This window comes from Cricetulus griseus, chromosome 6 (assembly GCF_003668045.3).
Source record: "Cricetulus griseus strain 17A/GY chromosome 6, alternate assembly CriGri-PICRH-1.0, whole genome shotgun sequence".
Taxonomy (NCBI): Eukaryota; Metazoa; Chordata; class Mammalia; order Rodentia; family Cricetidae; genus Cricetulus; species Cricetulus griseus.
Window position 1 is genome coordinate 87,912,999 of NC_048599.1, and position 15,006 is coordinate 87,928,004.

General features: G+C 35.1%; 1 protein-coding gene across 1 annotated transcript; it reads left to right on the top strand.

The window, feature by feature from the left end:
• Positions 1–4,104: 4,104 nt before the first annotated feature.
• On the top strand, positions 4,105–5,034 carry LOC100757900 (olfactory receptor 4P4-like). Its single transcript, XM_027421109.1, has one exon. The coding sequence runs from the start codon at positions 4,105–4,107 to the stop codon at positions 5,032–5,034; it is 930 nt and encodes a 309-aa protein (XP_027276910.1).
• The last annotated feature ends 9,972 nt before the right edge of the window (positions 5,035–15,006 follow it).

Below are 15,006 nucleotides of genomic sequence, written 5' to 3' on the forward strand. Positions count from 1 at the left end.
AGATATGTCAGACAAAAGAATGTACACTGCACTAATCAAGGCGAGTAAAAAGAAGGAAAATGAAAAGCAATTAATTTCAAAACCAGTAAGAGTAAATATCCATAAACGTGTGGGTAATGTATGCAAATATGTGAGGATGGCATATTAGTGCAAAATATTTCACAGATTACTAGAAAATAGTATCAAGTGTACCAGTACCATAGTTATAGTGTGTGTGTGTGTGTGTGTGTGTGTGTGTGTGTGTGTGTGTGTGTGTGTGTGTGTGTGTATTCTTTTCTATTTTAAGACAGGGTCTTATTATGTAGTCAGGCTGGAGTAGAACTCAGGTGGTTGACCAAATTGGCTTAAAATTCACAGCTGTCTCCTTCTTTGAGCCTAATGAATTATGGATAATTACAAACATGTGTCAGTATAATAGACTTTTTTTTTCTAGTTTTATATCCAGACTTTAAAAGTTGAAAAATATTTATTAAAGAAACTGAATATTAGGGAGGAATTATTCATAAAAATGTGGAGATTTATTTACATAGAACATACAAGCTGCCTCTGACAAGGCAAAAAGTAATTCCACATATTGTAGACAAGAAAACAGTTCAGATGCTGTAGAGTTTTTCACTTTAAGCCTTACACTGATGCTAGTGAATTCCTATAAACACAAAGTATTATGTGTGTCTTCCAAATTTTCAGTGGGCATAATTAAGCACAGAGGAAATATTCTCAAACCTTCATGATAAATAATGAATTTATGGTAATATTGATAAAGCTAACATTAATAGTCTTAAGTTACTCTCAGCATGGTGAAACAGTTGATTAGAAGCAATCTAGTGCTTAATGGACATGTCACATGTACATAACATATCAGCAGCTTCAGACTTTAAAGAAAATTTCTGGGAAAAAAAGTCACAGGACTTTATCAACACCAACAGAAACAATAGAGTATTTATGGCATAGATCTAATAAATGAATAAAGAAATCTTAATATGTAACCACTCAATAATATTGGCTTTACCTTCACAGTTGTAACTACAGCCCAGATGTTGCAAAAGGACCCCTGAGGCTGTCCCCCTTGGGTTTACCTGTCTTTTGGCTTAAACTATTTCAGGCAATGAATCTTGAAAAGCTCCCTTTAATTAAAGATTCATCAGAGAGATAGGTGCTTCTCACATTATTTTTTTGTTTCATCTAAAAGTCAAAGAAGAGAAAGAGGAACCACTTTAAAACATGTAAACATGTGATAGCCCAGAAAAATTTGGATCCTGGCAGAAGTAAGTTTTGCAAATAATATATATTTGCAAATATATATGATATATATGATTATAATAAAAATCTTTGGGTTTTGATTTTACTCTGTATAAAATTTGATGTTAATAAATCAATTCAGTTTATAAATCACTTATAAATTCAATTCATGACAAATTTGCTCACAGTTATTTTACAGCCAAGGTTTTAACTACTTTTTTTGAAGTACAGTCTTCAGAAAAATGCAAACACAGTTGAGGTACCAATCTCCTGTTTGTCCATTTGCAGCCTGTCCTATTGTATGTATATTTAGAATACAGGAAGAAATACAATGGCATAGGGCTCACCAGGTATGATGAAGAAAACAATAAGAAAAGTGATATTCAAAGTACTATTAATGCTAGCTCTAAAACAAGTAAACCCCTTTCTTTTTATTGCACAAACCATTGGGATTACATATGGTTTTACATTTTCTCTAATAAGGTAAGCTTTCAAAGTATCAGAAAAATCATAGAACAATATTCCTGACAGTTAACACTAGTAACATATTCTCATGGCCTTAGCCTTTTATTGAAGTCTCAAGAGTTACATTTCAATGCTGTCCTTTCTTCCTAGTTTTTTTCTAGTCATGATGTAGTGAACAGCTTTGTAAACAGTATCTTTCAGAGGCCTTTCCAATTTAAAATATTAAATTGTAGACTTCTAGGAAATATGGTTTAAATAAACGGTTTATTACTAAATAACGTGAAATTAGATTACTCTAAACTTGATTATATAAGTTTGTGTGCATGTGAGAAAGAGAGGGAAAGAAAAAGAAAGAGTGGGAAGACAGAAAAGAGGTGAGGCAGAGAAGGGGAACTGTATAGACGGGGAGAGGAGAGAACAGCAGAATGGCAGAAGAGAGGAGAAATGGGGGAGATGTAGAGTGCGACAGAGAAAGTAGAACAGGCAAGAGAGACAGAAAAATGAGGGAGGTGAGAGAGAGGAGGAATATATTGATTTCAGTATTATAGGAATAGAAAGATAAGAGAAAAGCATGTATGTCACATGACACTCATCAAGAGACTGTTGTTAGTAGAGGAAGAAGACCAGCTAGATGCAATGGGATGGTAGCAGGATGGATTAAAGTACAGAAGAGGATGATGGCAAAAGCCTACATATAAAAAGGCTGTTAATTGAACACCAGAATTACCCCCATTTCCTGGATTTAGATGCAACATGTCCATCCACTTCATGTTTCTGACTTGATAGTTAGAGCCTGTCTTGATGCTATAACATTTCTGAATATACATACATACATACATACATACATACATGCATACATACATACATATATATCCTTAAAGCTGGACCCCAACCCAATAAGCATACCCCTTCCTACCTCTTTCCCTCCCAATTTCCTTCCCTCCCTCCCATCCTTCTTTGGTTCATTTCTCTGTTCTTTATCATAGCATGTCTTCCCTGCCTATTTCTCATCCTTCCTTATTTACTTTCTTAAAAGTCAAATTAAAAAGAGAACAAATGGGGTTTGGGATAGAATAGGACCTGTGAATGTTTCTACATAATGGCATGTTTTCACTGAACTTCTAATATTCTATGAAATAACCTTGGAGCATTTTTGTCTATACAGATCTTCAGTTGGTTAGACAATTTGATCACAGGAAGTAAGAAAGTCCTGGATTTTCATGTTAAAAGAGTTTCATAATTACAACATCTAGGAAACATTTTTTACTGTTAAGATTTATGCTTTCCATAGTTTTGATTCTCTAGTTTGTGCACATTTCTTTGGCTATCCAATCTATAGATTATTGCATATAACATGAACCTGGAAACAACTTATATAAAGACACATTTTTTTTGTGTGTACTTGATAGTTGTTTAATGGGAGGTTAACCAATCTCCTTGTAGGAAAACACGAAGGCCAGAGCATTACATCTTCTCACCAATTGAATTAGGGAACATGGAACTAATAGATTTGCTCAACTGGGGAAGAATAAATTCAAAGAATCAGACATTGATGCTCTTAGGGCAAGCTTCTTCTTATCTACTGCTTCTATTGAAAACCCAGATTATTTTAAATATGTATTCTATAAGAAATAAAGTTGCTAGGGAGAATATTAAAATGCTGTTAGAACATTATGCAATCACATATTCCCTTTGCATTCTAGCATGTCAACATAACAAGGCTACCATAATGCCAATATTCCATTTAAGACACAGAAGACCTAGGAATAAAGAATTTGAGATAACTTTACATCAGGCATTTAAATAGAAAGGACATTTTTTGTATTTCTCTAAAAATATAAAGGCATGTTTTAGAACTAATTGCTGACTTGTTAGAGTCACTCCAGAGACATGTCCACTTCTCAAATATTTTATATTTCCTGGATGCTAGACAAAATGTAACATGTCTTTTACAGTCACAAGGAAGAAAAATGAGTGGAATTCTCCATGCCATTGGACTATATTATGGTGGAATGAATAGAATGGCAGCAGGAAATACATGTGGCATTTAGATCAGTTTCATATTTAAGGATGTCTGTAATTTGCCAACACCTGCCATTTCTCCACATGTAAAATGTATATCAGAACAGAAGAACACAAGTGGTTCTGTATGAGTTTAAATACATGTAAAATATTTATAAAATTTCTAGGCATAGAGTAGTTATTAAAATTGTTTAGTTAAGCATTGGGAGTATAAATATACATTTTAAATTAATAGTCATTAAAAATCCAATATGATGATTGTTATTCAATTTACAAATCTCTATAAAACTAAAAGATCTATCAAAATTGTACCATTCATTTTGTTTAATTTCAGATGAACTAGGTTTCAGCTGTGCATTGTTTACTCACCTAGAGTTCATGGAAAATCATAAAAATGTCACAGAGTTTGTTTTTATGGGCCTTTGGGAAAACAGACAAGTAGAGCTGCTGTTCTTTCTCTTGTTCCTGCTTTGCTACCTGGCTGTCTTAATGGGGAACACCGTCATTCTACTCACTGTCAATTACAGCCACTTAATCGAGCAACCGATGTATTACTTCCTATGTCACCTTTCTCTCATGGACCTCTGCTACACCTCCACTGTGGTTCCCAGACTCATCAAGGATTTGGCTGCAGCAACAAAAAACATTTCCTATAATGAATGCATGACCCAGCTCTTCACTGCCCACTTGCTGGCGGGTGTGGAAATCTTCATCCTGGTGTCTATGGCCTTGGACCGCTATGTTGCCATTGTCAAGCCCCTGCACTACATGGCTATCATGAACAGGAAGAAATGCAATATGCTGATTGTCATGGCCTGGGTGGTGGGGTTCTGGCACTCCATTGCTTTACTGCTCATGGTGCTCAGTCTGCCTTTCTGTGGCCCCAACCACATAAATCATTACCTGTGTGATGTCAAACCTCTTTTGAAACTGGTCTGCAAAGATATTCATGTTGTTAGTATCTTAGTAATTGCCAACTCTGGGATGGTGGTTGTTGCGATTTTTCTTGTACTAGTTGCTTCTTACATACTCATTCTGTATAATCTGAGGACAAGATCATCTGCAGGGCGACGCAAAGCTCTCTCAACCTGCAGTTCTCACGTGATGGTGGTAGTTTTATTTTTTGTACCCTGTATTTACACCTATGTTCTGCCTGCAGGAAGTGAGAATAAGGATAAGGAAATTTCTGTGTTTTACACTGTCATTGCCCCCATGCTCAATCCCCTCATCTATACTCTGAGGAACACTGAGATGAAAAGTGCTATGCGCAAGGTATGGTCTCAAATGTCTCATTCAGAGTTGAAATAAACGGAGCATTGCTGTGATTCTGCGCTTATGATCCCAGGTCAGCGACCGTTTAAAGGATCACAGAAAGCACAAGGTTTGTGGGGGTTGGAGTTATGAGTCAAGGAAGCAGGTTATGGCTGTGTGCACGCCACATAGCACAAGCTAGTCCAGAGGTGATCATGTCGATGTGAAGACGGCAAGAATGGCCTGGATTTGGTATAGTTCATGCTAAGGGTGCAAAAGCCCTAGGATTTTTTTTGCCCTGCCACCAGCACAGTAACCACACAAACCAATACACACACACACACACACACACACACACACACACACACACACACACACACACACCACATCTTTAACTACTTTAAACCGCAAATAATCATATGAAACATTGTTTTTGTTAGAATTGTAACCCAACTTTCTTGCTTGTTTTTATTCTTTTTAATTTTTTCCTGCTACCATATATTGATTGTACATGATACAGAGTTACATAAAGGTAATTTCATATATATGTACTTTGAGCACCTTAACATCACATATTTCCATCTCTTGGTACCACTTCCAAAGCTGATTTAGGTCTCAGAACTATTTTTTAAATAATCCTATATTTGAGAGCAATTGTTCTTAGAAACCAGACCTTCACAATTTAATTCAGCCAGGTTATGAATATAATATACATATATTCAATTAAAACAAATGTATGACTTTTTTTTTTACCTTTTTTACCCTAGAAATGACTCTCAAAATAAAAGAATAAATAAAGACACCAAATGACACTCAAATACACTGGATTTTATGTGTTTATGTTCATCAAACTATAACACTGTGTTATAACTTCAATTTTTATTTGTCTTTCATGACATTATATTTACTGTGCTTCTAATTCTGTTATTCGCTGATATCACATAAAGTCTTGTATTATAAGAAATAATTTTTAGAAAATTGAAACTAATCAGAAAATGACTCCATTTACCTATCAAGGAGAGAATGGAATTCAGCTTTCTTAGAGTTCCTTATGAAACAACATTTATTTATTTTCTGCATTAGGGAGATATTGCTGCTTTACTTATAGTTTGTCCGATGTGTTATATAATATTACCATTATGAATTCTCTCTCTCGGCTCAGTATTTTAATTCCCTTTGTTTAGCTATTTTCTATTTTCTTCTACTCAGGTATTGATTTTGCTTGGATTAGATTCCCAAATTCATTCTTGTTGGGGGTTGAGAAGAATATGCAGTAGATGATAGCTGATATTCATAAGGTTGACCCACAAGACGAATAATTGTTTGATGGAGAATAAACTCTTAAGAAAGGTTTATGCAACCATTTCCTATAAATAACATACTGCTTCTGTCTACCACCATGACATCTCCTCTAAAATAGCCATGGGATTCCTCCCACCACTGTTGGCAATGTGTTCCTCATCAATTGGACGCTATTGTTCCTGTGAATTGAGAGGAGGATGACTTCCTTCCATACTGTGTAATTTTGGTGAATAAAACATGCCTTTACACTTAAGCCTTTGTTCCACAAAAGGTAAGAAACTTCGAAGACTGTTTTCCATCATTAGCTAGCTGATGAAGCAACAAAAGTACAATCAACTAGACTGGGTGTCTCTGTGAACAAATCATAAGTTAAACTTTCACAGATAATGCAGAAGAGCAGAATTGCAAATGTCTGGTTTGTTGAAATAAAGTTTTTTTAGACACAAAGGCCACCTAAATTGATATGCCAACTTTTCGTGCCAGGTCTATCGGATAACACAGAACTATGACACACCCTACTCAATTTCCTTAAGCAATTAACACTTTGTACAAACTCTGACCTCAGTTTATGCTACAAGACACAAGGCTCATATAACTAACTATTTATGTTTAAATCCTGAAATTTATGTGGGTAACAGGAAAAAGTAATTAACCAGTTAATTGAATTCAGAGAGAAACAGCTTCATGCCCAGATAAAAGGCTGCACAAATTGCCAGACAATAGAGGATGATGGGTCCTCGCAGCCTTGAATAAAAAGACACAAGCTTCCCTCCTGTAATTCCCTCCTTGTGCTCTGGGGCTACATGCAGGATAAGAAAATGTATCTTTAGACTTGGGGTGCTTTTCAATGACAGCTCATGCCAAAAGTGGTGAATTGCCATTGCTTTACTACCAGTCTCCTGAGTGTTGCCATGTTTATTCAAACCGCTCACAAAAGGGCCCGAGCTGAGAAGTTGCATTCTTCTTTTGGAGCTTGGGTGGGCATGGTGTGGGGAGAGGTATGGGTTTGACAGTACTACATCTTGGTAATCACACAATGTCAATCTCTAAGTCTTAATATACTTAAGAAAACAATGCACAACTTCTTTATTTCTTCCTTAGGTCTCTCAATAGTTTAGCCTTTCTCCTCTGTAAACCTTGTAAGCTATCTCCTTTACAGATGCCCACACATGAGAAAGATGACATTTTTTTCACACATGTCCTTTATTGTTTACCTATTGTGACCGTGAGCAATAGCCATTGCAACCTTTTTCATTGCCTAACATTTGTTGTTGAATATTTATATAAGTTGTGTGAACAATGAAGAGAGGGAGAATTAGAGCTGGAAATAATAAAGTCCTTGACCCTCTCAGATTGTGTGAGTCTTTATACCTCAGATAGATAGGAAACTTTTCTAAGTTTTGAAACTCTGAAGGCATTGTTCTGGGAGCTGGTCTCCCAGGCTGCACTACATTCTGTACATGATCCCTTGTCTGAGATGTCCTGTCTTAGAATCATGTGGGAACTAAGAAGGGGAGAATCTCCACAATTAGTCTGTGGTGCTAGAACTCTCTTCATGTTTTATCTATAAATGTTCATGCATCTGAATCATTGCTTCACCCATGCAACTGCTCAAAATTCTAGAATATAAATGAAATAGTTTGCCCCTTACAAAAGAAAAGTAGCTGTATCATTATTTACTCATATGCTTTTTTTACTTACTTGAAATGATTTGACATCTATCCTAGCAACACTGGAATTTTCAGTGATAAAGATGAGTGTAGATGTGTGTTGTATACATATGTGTTAGCATGATGAGTCTATTTTTTTGCATGCTTTCTGCACCAGAAAAGACTATTAGTAGTGTCTGCACCATTGAAAGACTATTCTGCAACACATAACACAAAAAAGAAACAACATGCTATTATTTATTTTCTTTATTACATCTACAATTTGTTGGTAAACATGTTAATACTATTTGAAAATTACATTCACTGGGATTCATTTACTACTTTTCTGTGTTCTTTTAAAATTTCCTTTGTGATAAATTCAACTTTCAATGGTTATGTATTTCTTTATGATAATGATGGTACCAACAATCTATGATAGTAAAGTTTAGTCTCTTTTCTTGTCATGAATATGGGCCAATTGTTCTCTGTGTTACCACACCAACATCTATTTATGATATCCAGTGCTTGTATCCTGAACTAAGTGCTGTACACCAACCCTCTGCAGCTTTCCTTTAGATCATACAATTACTTTACCTCTTCCAAGATGTTCCCTGGAATGGCTGATATGAGTATGATCCTTTTATAAACACTGGGCTTCTATGCCATAGCAAGATTCACAAATTATCAGTATTTTGTTCACTTTGGATTCTCTGTTGTAACTAACAGCTGTCACATAAAGATCTTTTCCTCCATGAACAGGGTTGATGACAACAGTAGTATATTGACATTAACACAGGTGCTCTGAAGGCATTAGACATACATATCACAACAATTTAACAAAACAATAGAAGTTAACTCCTTGCCCTTCTCTATGTCAGCTCCAACATTTATTATTTATGTATTTTGTCCTGGTTCACAGTACCAAGCTTAGGTTCCCACATTGCATTTCATGTGGTGGTGGTGCATAAAAACCCATTCACTCCTCAGTCCTAAATATCAAGCACACAACCAATACTCTCTACTGTGCAATTTTTGTCCTCCTAGAGCAACAGGATGAAACCACTTCTAAGCATGCTCATTTAAGGGGTGTACTACTGAGCAGGCACAGTTTAAGGTCATACTGTAAAGAAAAAAACATAGTATGAGATTTATGGGATAGGGAGCCTTTCTTAACTGAAGTCATGTTGCACATCTGTAAAATACTTCCTTGATTTACAGAAATGCCCTTGAGCATGCTCAGATTACACCACCTAGTTTTAGCTTGAAACAAAGGAAAACATTCTTTCAAGGGAGATTATTGACAGAAAAGTGTGCCCTTGAAGATGCCTGATTTGTGTAGTCATGAATATTTACTATAAACAAGATAAAGGAATGCCTGGGTATATACTTAGACTAACTTAAGCTCATGACTATGGCTCTGAGGTGTTCAGAAAGTACAGGCTGATAGCCAGCAGAGGAGTAGGTCTGACTCAAGGACAATATATACACTCTCCTTAAGCAAGGTTTTTTACCATTCTTACTAGAGGAAGCTTTATACGTAGAATACTGTCCACATATAGGAAACTTCAACATGAACTTTATAAGCTCTGTCAACATCTTCATTTGTTAGATGTAAGACACCTCAAATAGATACCAGGGTGGAAAGCTCCTTTCTGGTCCATGTTCCCTCAATTTTCTCCAGTTTTTATTATGTTTCTGAAATTGCAAACATCTACTTGTCATTCACCTCTTTTTAATGCTTTGATTCTTCTATCATTTTCTAAATATAGCATCTGACCTTCTATCACTAACCCCCATACCCATAAATTCTGCCACAGTAATATAGTGACCCTGATAAAACTATTTGATGCTTTCACCCATGTTATCTCTTCTGTGGATTCTTTAGCACATGACAGTCTTGAATTACATGTCATTCTAAGTCCTTCAGATCCATCACATTCTTCCTTTTAAAGATAATGCCTTATTAATGCATAAGCATAAGGATCCTCTTCTCCCCCAACCCCATATGCCAAACACAATGTTGTTCCTAAGAATAGGAAGCAGGGAGTTTTATCCAGGAGACCTGTACTTACAGGTCAGTAAACATATAGATGTGAGCCCATCATGCTAAGCATAGTCTAACAACCCGCCTGCTCCATCTTATGCTTGCAAGCCATCTCATAGGAAAGACAAAATGCATTCATTCCTGTCTGTGATTAAATTTGTTTCTCAATGATTGGGCATAGTACCACCTGTAACCTGAACTAAAAAATGCTTCTGTCCTGCCTGTTTCAGGAAAGAGCAAATATATCTTTGTTTCAAAAGGTTATTATGAGCACCTGTTGTTATGACCTCCCATTGTTATGAATACCCATTGTTATTAACCCCTGTTGTTATGACTACCTTGTTAGCAATACCTTGCAAGCATGTTCCTCTTTCATAGAAGCTGTTATGACCAACTTGTTAGGTTCCTGCTTCTGTCACCCAACCTATTTGCCTACCAAAAACCCATTTGGAAACCCACTACCCCTAAGCTATAAAATCCTCATCACCCTGATATTCATTGGATAGAAATAAAAAGCTGGCTTTAATTAATTGTTTGCTTTCATTAATCTGGCCATGATACTTGGGCAGTTTTTCTTTTTTCTTGCATCTTTAGTATTCTTGACTCTATAGTAACCACAGTTATATCTCTCACAGTAAATTATAAGCACAAAACTCCATCTCTTTTTTTCATAATTTCTACATAATTGTCTTCAGAAAGTAGTCTATCAGAATTCAACAGCATTTGTAGCTTCTACCTCCAATCCAGTAGAGAATGTTAAACAATCATCACCAAAGTCTGAATATCACTATATTGTCATGTTTATTCCTTTGTCACTGCTACAGGCCAAGCATACTGAAAATTATTACAGCAACTTTTGTCTTAATGGCTGGTGACCTGGTGGTCATCTCACACAGAAAGCTAAGTAGCTTCTATAGGCTTGGCCTCTCATATACACAATGCAGTTTGTTTGTTTGTTTGTTTGTTTTAAATCATGGACTAGCAATAGGGATGAAAAGATGCGATGAATGGGAAGTTTTGGCATTAAGGTTTTAAGCAAATTGGCTGTTACTTTAAGAAAAGTATGTTCTATATTATGTCTTTCTAGTGATATTGCTAGGTAGCTAGTTAAAAATTACCAGCTTTCAAAGTTATAGGAGACTGAATCCTTACCAATGGATTTTGAGATAATTACATATGTACTTGTTAACACCTTCATTTTAATGAAAGAAAAAACATCAAAATGTCATTCCATTGATTAAAAATATCACAGTCAATCAAGAGTAATATCCTATGAAAATGGATATTTCAGATGATGATAATTTTGACAATACTACAGGAAGCTTCAGTGGACCAGTTGAGTTTGAAGAAGCCTGTGAGTAGGAGAAAATGCTGTTTTACATCCAGATCAGAAATACATGACTCCAGGAAAAAGTAAACAGGATGCATGTGAAACATAGAAAGGAGGGAGGACTATTTCTTGGATGAGACAGACACTTATATGCCCCAGAGGTTTCTCTGACTAAGGAAGCTGCTTGTAGACTCTCACTGCTAAGTCTGTCTGCTTTATGACTACCAAACCAGAAACATTTTTTCTCACTTTTTTGTTCCTATTTCTGCACAATGGCCCAAAATCTAAGATCACGCCTGACTAGGCCTTCTCTCTTTAGACACCCCATTTCCCATGAGACTGTTACAGATTCCTTTACTGAGTCTGACTACTTTCTTGAATTATGACTCAGAAAACCTAATTTTGTCTACTTATTCCTCCTTCATAAGCTGGGGATATCTTAAGCTTGCCTATTCTATTGTTTGATTGATTTTTCTCTCCCATATTCTGATACAATCTACCACAAGTTTCTGAGTAATATTTAAATTATTTTATCTATAAAACTAAGACCTTGAAAATGGAGCTATCTGTTTCTAGAGACAGTGGATTATAAAACAAATGGAAAAGCTTCTTGCTTAAAGTGAGTTTCAGTTTCTCTGTATTCATACTATTTATCAGAGAAATTGTTAAGAATTTAGGCATCTTGAAAGGTATCTTTTGCAGGCCAAAATAGACATCAGGTTTCACCATTCAACAATTCAATCCCTGATATTATTTTGAAAATTCTTGAAAGTTTTCTATGTGACGTACAATCTTTCCACCCCAAACCTCCAATGATGTAAGGCTAATTTTGGGCAGTACATAGAAGAAGAAATTCATAATCCAAATTCTCCTGTACCAATAATATTTTTTTGGTTTTGGTCCTGAATTCATCAACTTCATTCCCCATTGATAAATTTCCTTTTTTCTCCTTTTGTAGTTTTAATGCAAGTGAAAATACCTCCATACCCTAGCTCCTGTTTTGCTAGTAAATTCAAGGATGACTCTCTTACTATTGCTATAGTCTAAACTCGCTGTCCAAATTAGATGCATTATAGCCTCTGCAATGCTTTTACCTGGCTGAAGAAGGGAAATTTTAGGTAGTAATGCTACCAACAACATCAATGTCTTGTACCATTATGTGTTAATATATTCCCTCTGGAGGGTAGAAATAACATTTTTTTCCAGCATCCTATGGGAAGGATGCTATTAAAGCTGTTGGGCAAGTGAGACTCATGTAGTCAGTCCTCTAACAGGTGAGAAAGATATTTTCACATTGTGATTTCAGAGACACAGTATTAAAAATTTGTATATTTTGATGTTTCAAGACCCTGTGTGAGTGTATGTTTAGAGTATTCTACTAGCCTTTGGAAAGGAATAATTGAATTTAATAGCCAGGTGTACTTTTAAGGTTTAGTGTTAAGATAAATAAGAAATATTCTATTTGGAATAAAGCAATTCTCTAACATCAATGATTTCCTCATAAGAAACAGGTATGTGAAAGATCATCATTATCGTGTGGGAAGAAAAGGGTGCATTTGATATCTTCAAGTTTATGTTTGTTTGTTGAGAAGTTAAATTATAGAAACATTCCCAAATGTTTTCATGAAAAGTCACTAGATAAGAGTAGACTGAACAAGAACTATTTATGTGCACTAAAAACATAGAATATATTATTCTTCAGTAAAATTTGTAGAAAAATTAGAAACAGAATATTGACCTTAAATAAATTTTAGCAAGTGCCAGCTTTTGTCATAGCAAGTGCAATACTTAGGTAGACTACTGTGCAATACAGTATAATATGAGTATTTTTACATGTTTCTAAAGTATTACATATTTTTTACTTAAAATGTGCATACACTCAAGAAATACTTTCAGAAGTTGACTTATTACTTCTCAGATAAAATTCAGACAAACCAAAACAGTGTAGAAAGTTAATATATATGTAATGAAGAAGAAAGAATAATCATGCAGAGGGGTGTTCCTGAAATCTCACTAAAGTAACTACTTCTTCATTAATGCCAGGATTATCAATCCTAACCCCATCAGAGTGTGCCTGCTTTCTCTCAGTAAGTCTCATAAAGAATTAGCTAGCAATTCACTGACAACTGAGTGAACCAGATACAGAAAGTATACCTTAAATGTATTGGATTGTATGAGTTTCTATTCCTCTGCCGATGCAGTGCTCCCAGTGATGATATAACGTGAATCATGGGATTAAGTAACATAGTTTGAGAGACTTGAGGAGGGTATTCGTGTAACTGTTTAATTTAAGCTCTTACAGACTAAAGAAATTGGGGGCAGACAGTCTATCTTCCCAAAATATAATAACCTATGCATAGAAGTAAAATTAAGTCTGAGAACCTCTGAAAGACACAAAGCCAGTGTCACTGAATTCACATCAGATGATTCTTTAAGAATCTGGAGAAGCAGATTCTTCCCATTGTAAGCTCTTGGATGCAATGTAGACCCATTTAAGGAGTCACCAGATACTGATTTCCACCCTCCAGTATTCCCTGCCTTTTCTGGTTTCCTGTTATTTCAGACCTTCTACATCACCTCTAACATCTATATGCTGTGTGTTTGCTATTATTTTTAACATATGTGCCAATTTAAATTTCCTTCATCTTGTTTGAAACGTTGAGGTAAGTGCAGTTGTTTCTGGAAGTTATGCTGTGTTCTGGTGCTATTTGTCTTGAGGACATTGAGGTACATTTCAATGCCCAATGAGAACCTGAAAATTGAATTTATTACTACTTTTGGAGAGGGATGGGGACAGATACGGATTATAGACATATAAACAAAAGTATAAATAAAACTAAAAATCATTAACAAAAACTAGATTAAAACAACAAGAACAACTCCAAAACCAAAACAAAAATACTTGTAGAACAGTCAAAGGAGAATATGGCTTTCTTAGAATCTCTTTGAATGCTTCAAAGATAAAGGATTCATATTTCAGTTGGTAATGTAAAGATAGCCATTTTTATAGAAGTCATTATCTAATGCTATGTTAAGCTGTACAGAGTATGAGATCTTCCATTATGAGTCAATTAGGGAACTCACTAAGAATTTTAATGAATCTCACCTTAGTTTCTGCTTCAGTTTGGGCATTTTTCTTGGCATTATGAATTATGAATATAGTTGTTATCTACTGTACATGACAGATAAAATTTGACAATACATTAATTTTCTGAATGTCTGTATAATCTGAATGACATTCATACTGTTAGATGAATATCAGTGCATTCAAAATATAATAGAGAATATTTCAATTGAAACATCAAGAACATTCTACATAGCAAAAGACACTGAATTTAGATCTGGGAGCAATGAATACTGAAGATAAAAAGATTTCCAAGTCTCTAATTGCACAAAGTAAGCTACATGAAAAGCACAAATTATTTTACCAATAATGCATAAAATTGTAAAAAAAAGTATAAAACTGCTCACAAGTACTTTAAAATAAAATATAAGTATAATGTTTCTTGGTAGAATTACATTTTGCTTTAAATATTTCTGCCACAACATAAAAATTAATTTGTTTGTTACAAATGAATCGTTTTACATTCTCACCTTCTCATCCACAGACTCATATAGCTATGCTGTTTAGAGAGCAGCAAAGTATCTTTTACTGGTCAAAAGGTAATAATTCCTTTCTTTGTACAGGAAGTTTCTTGATTGAA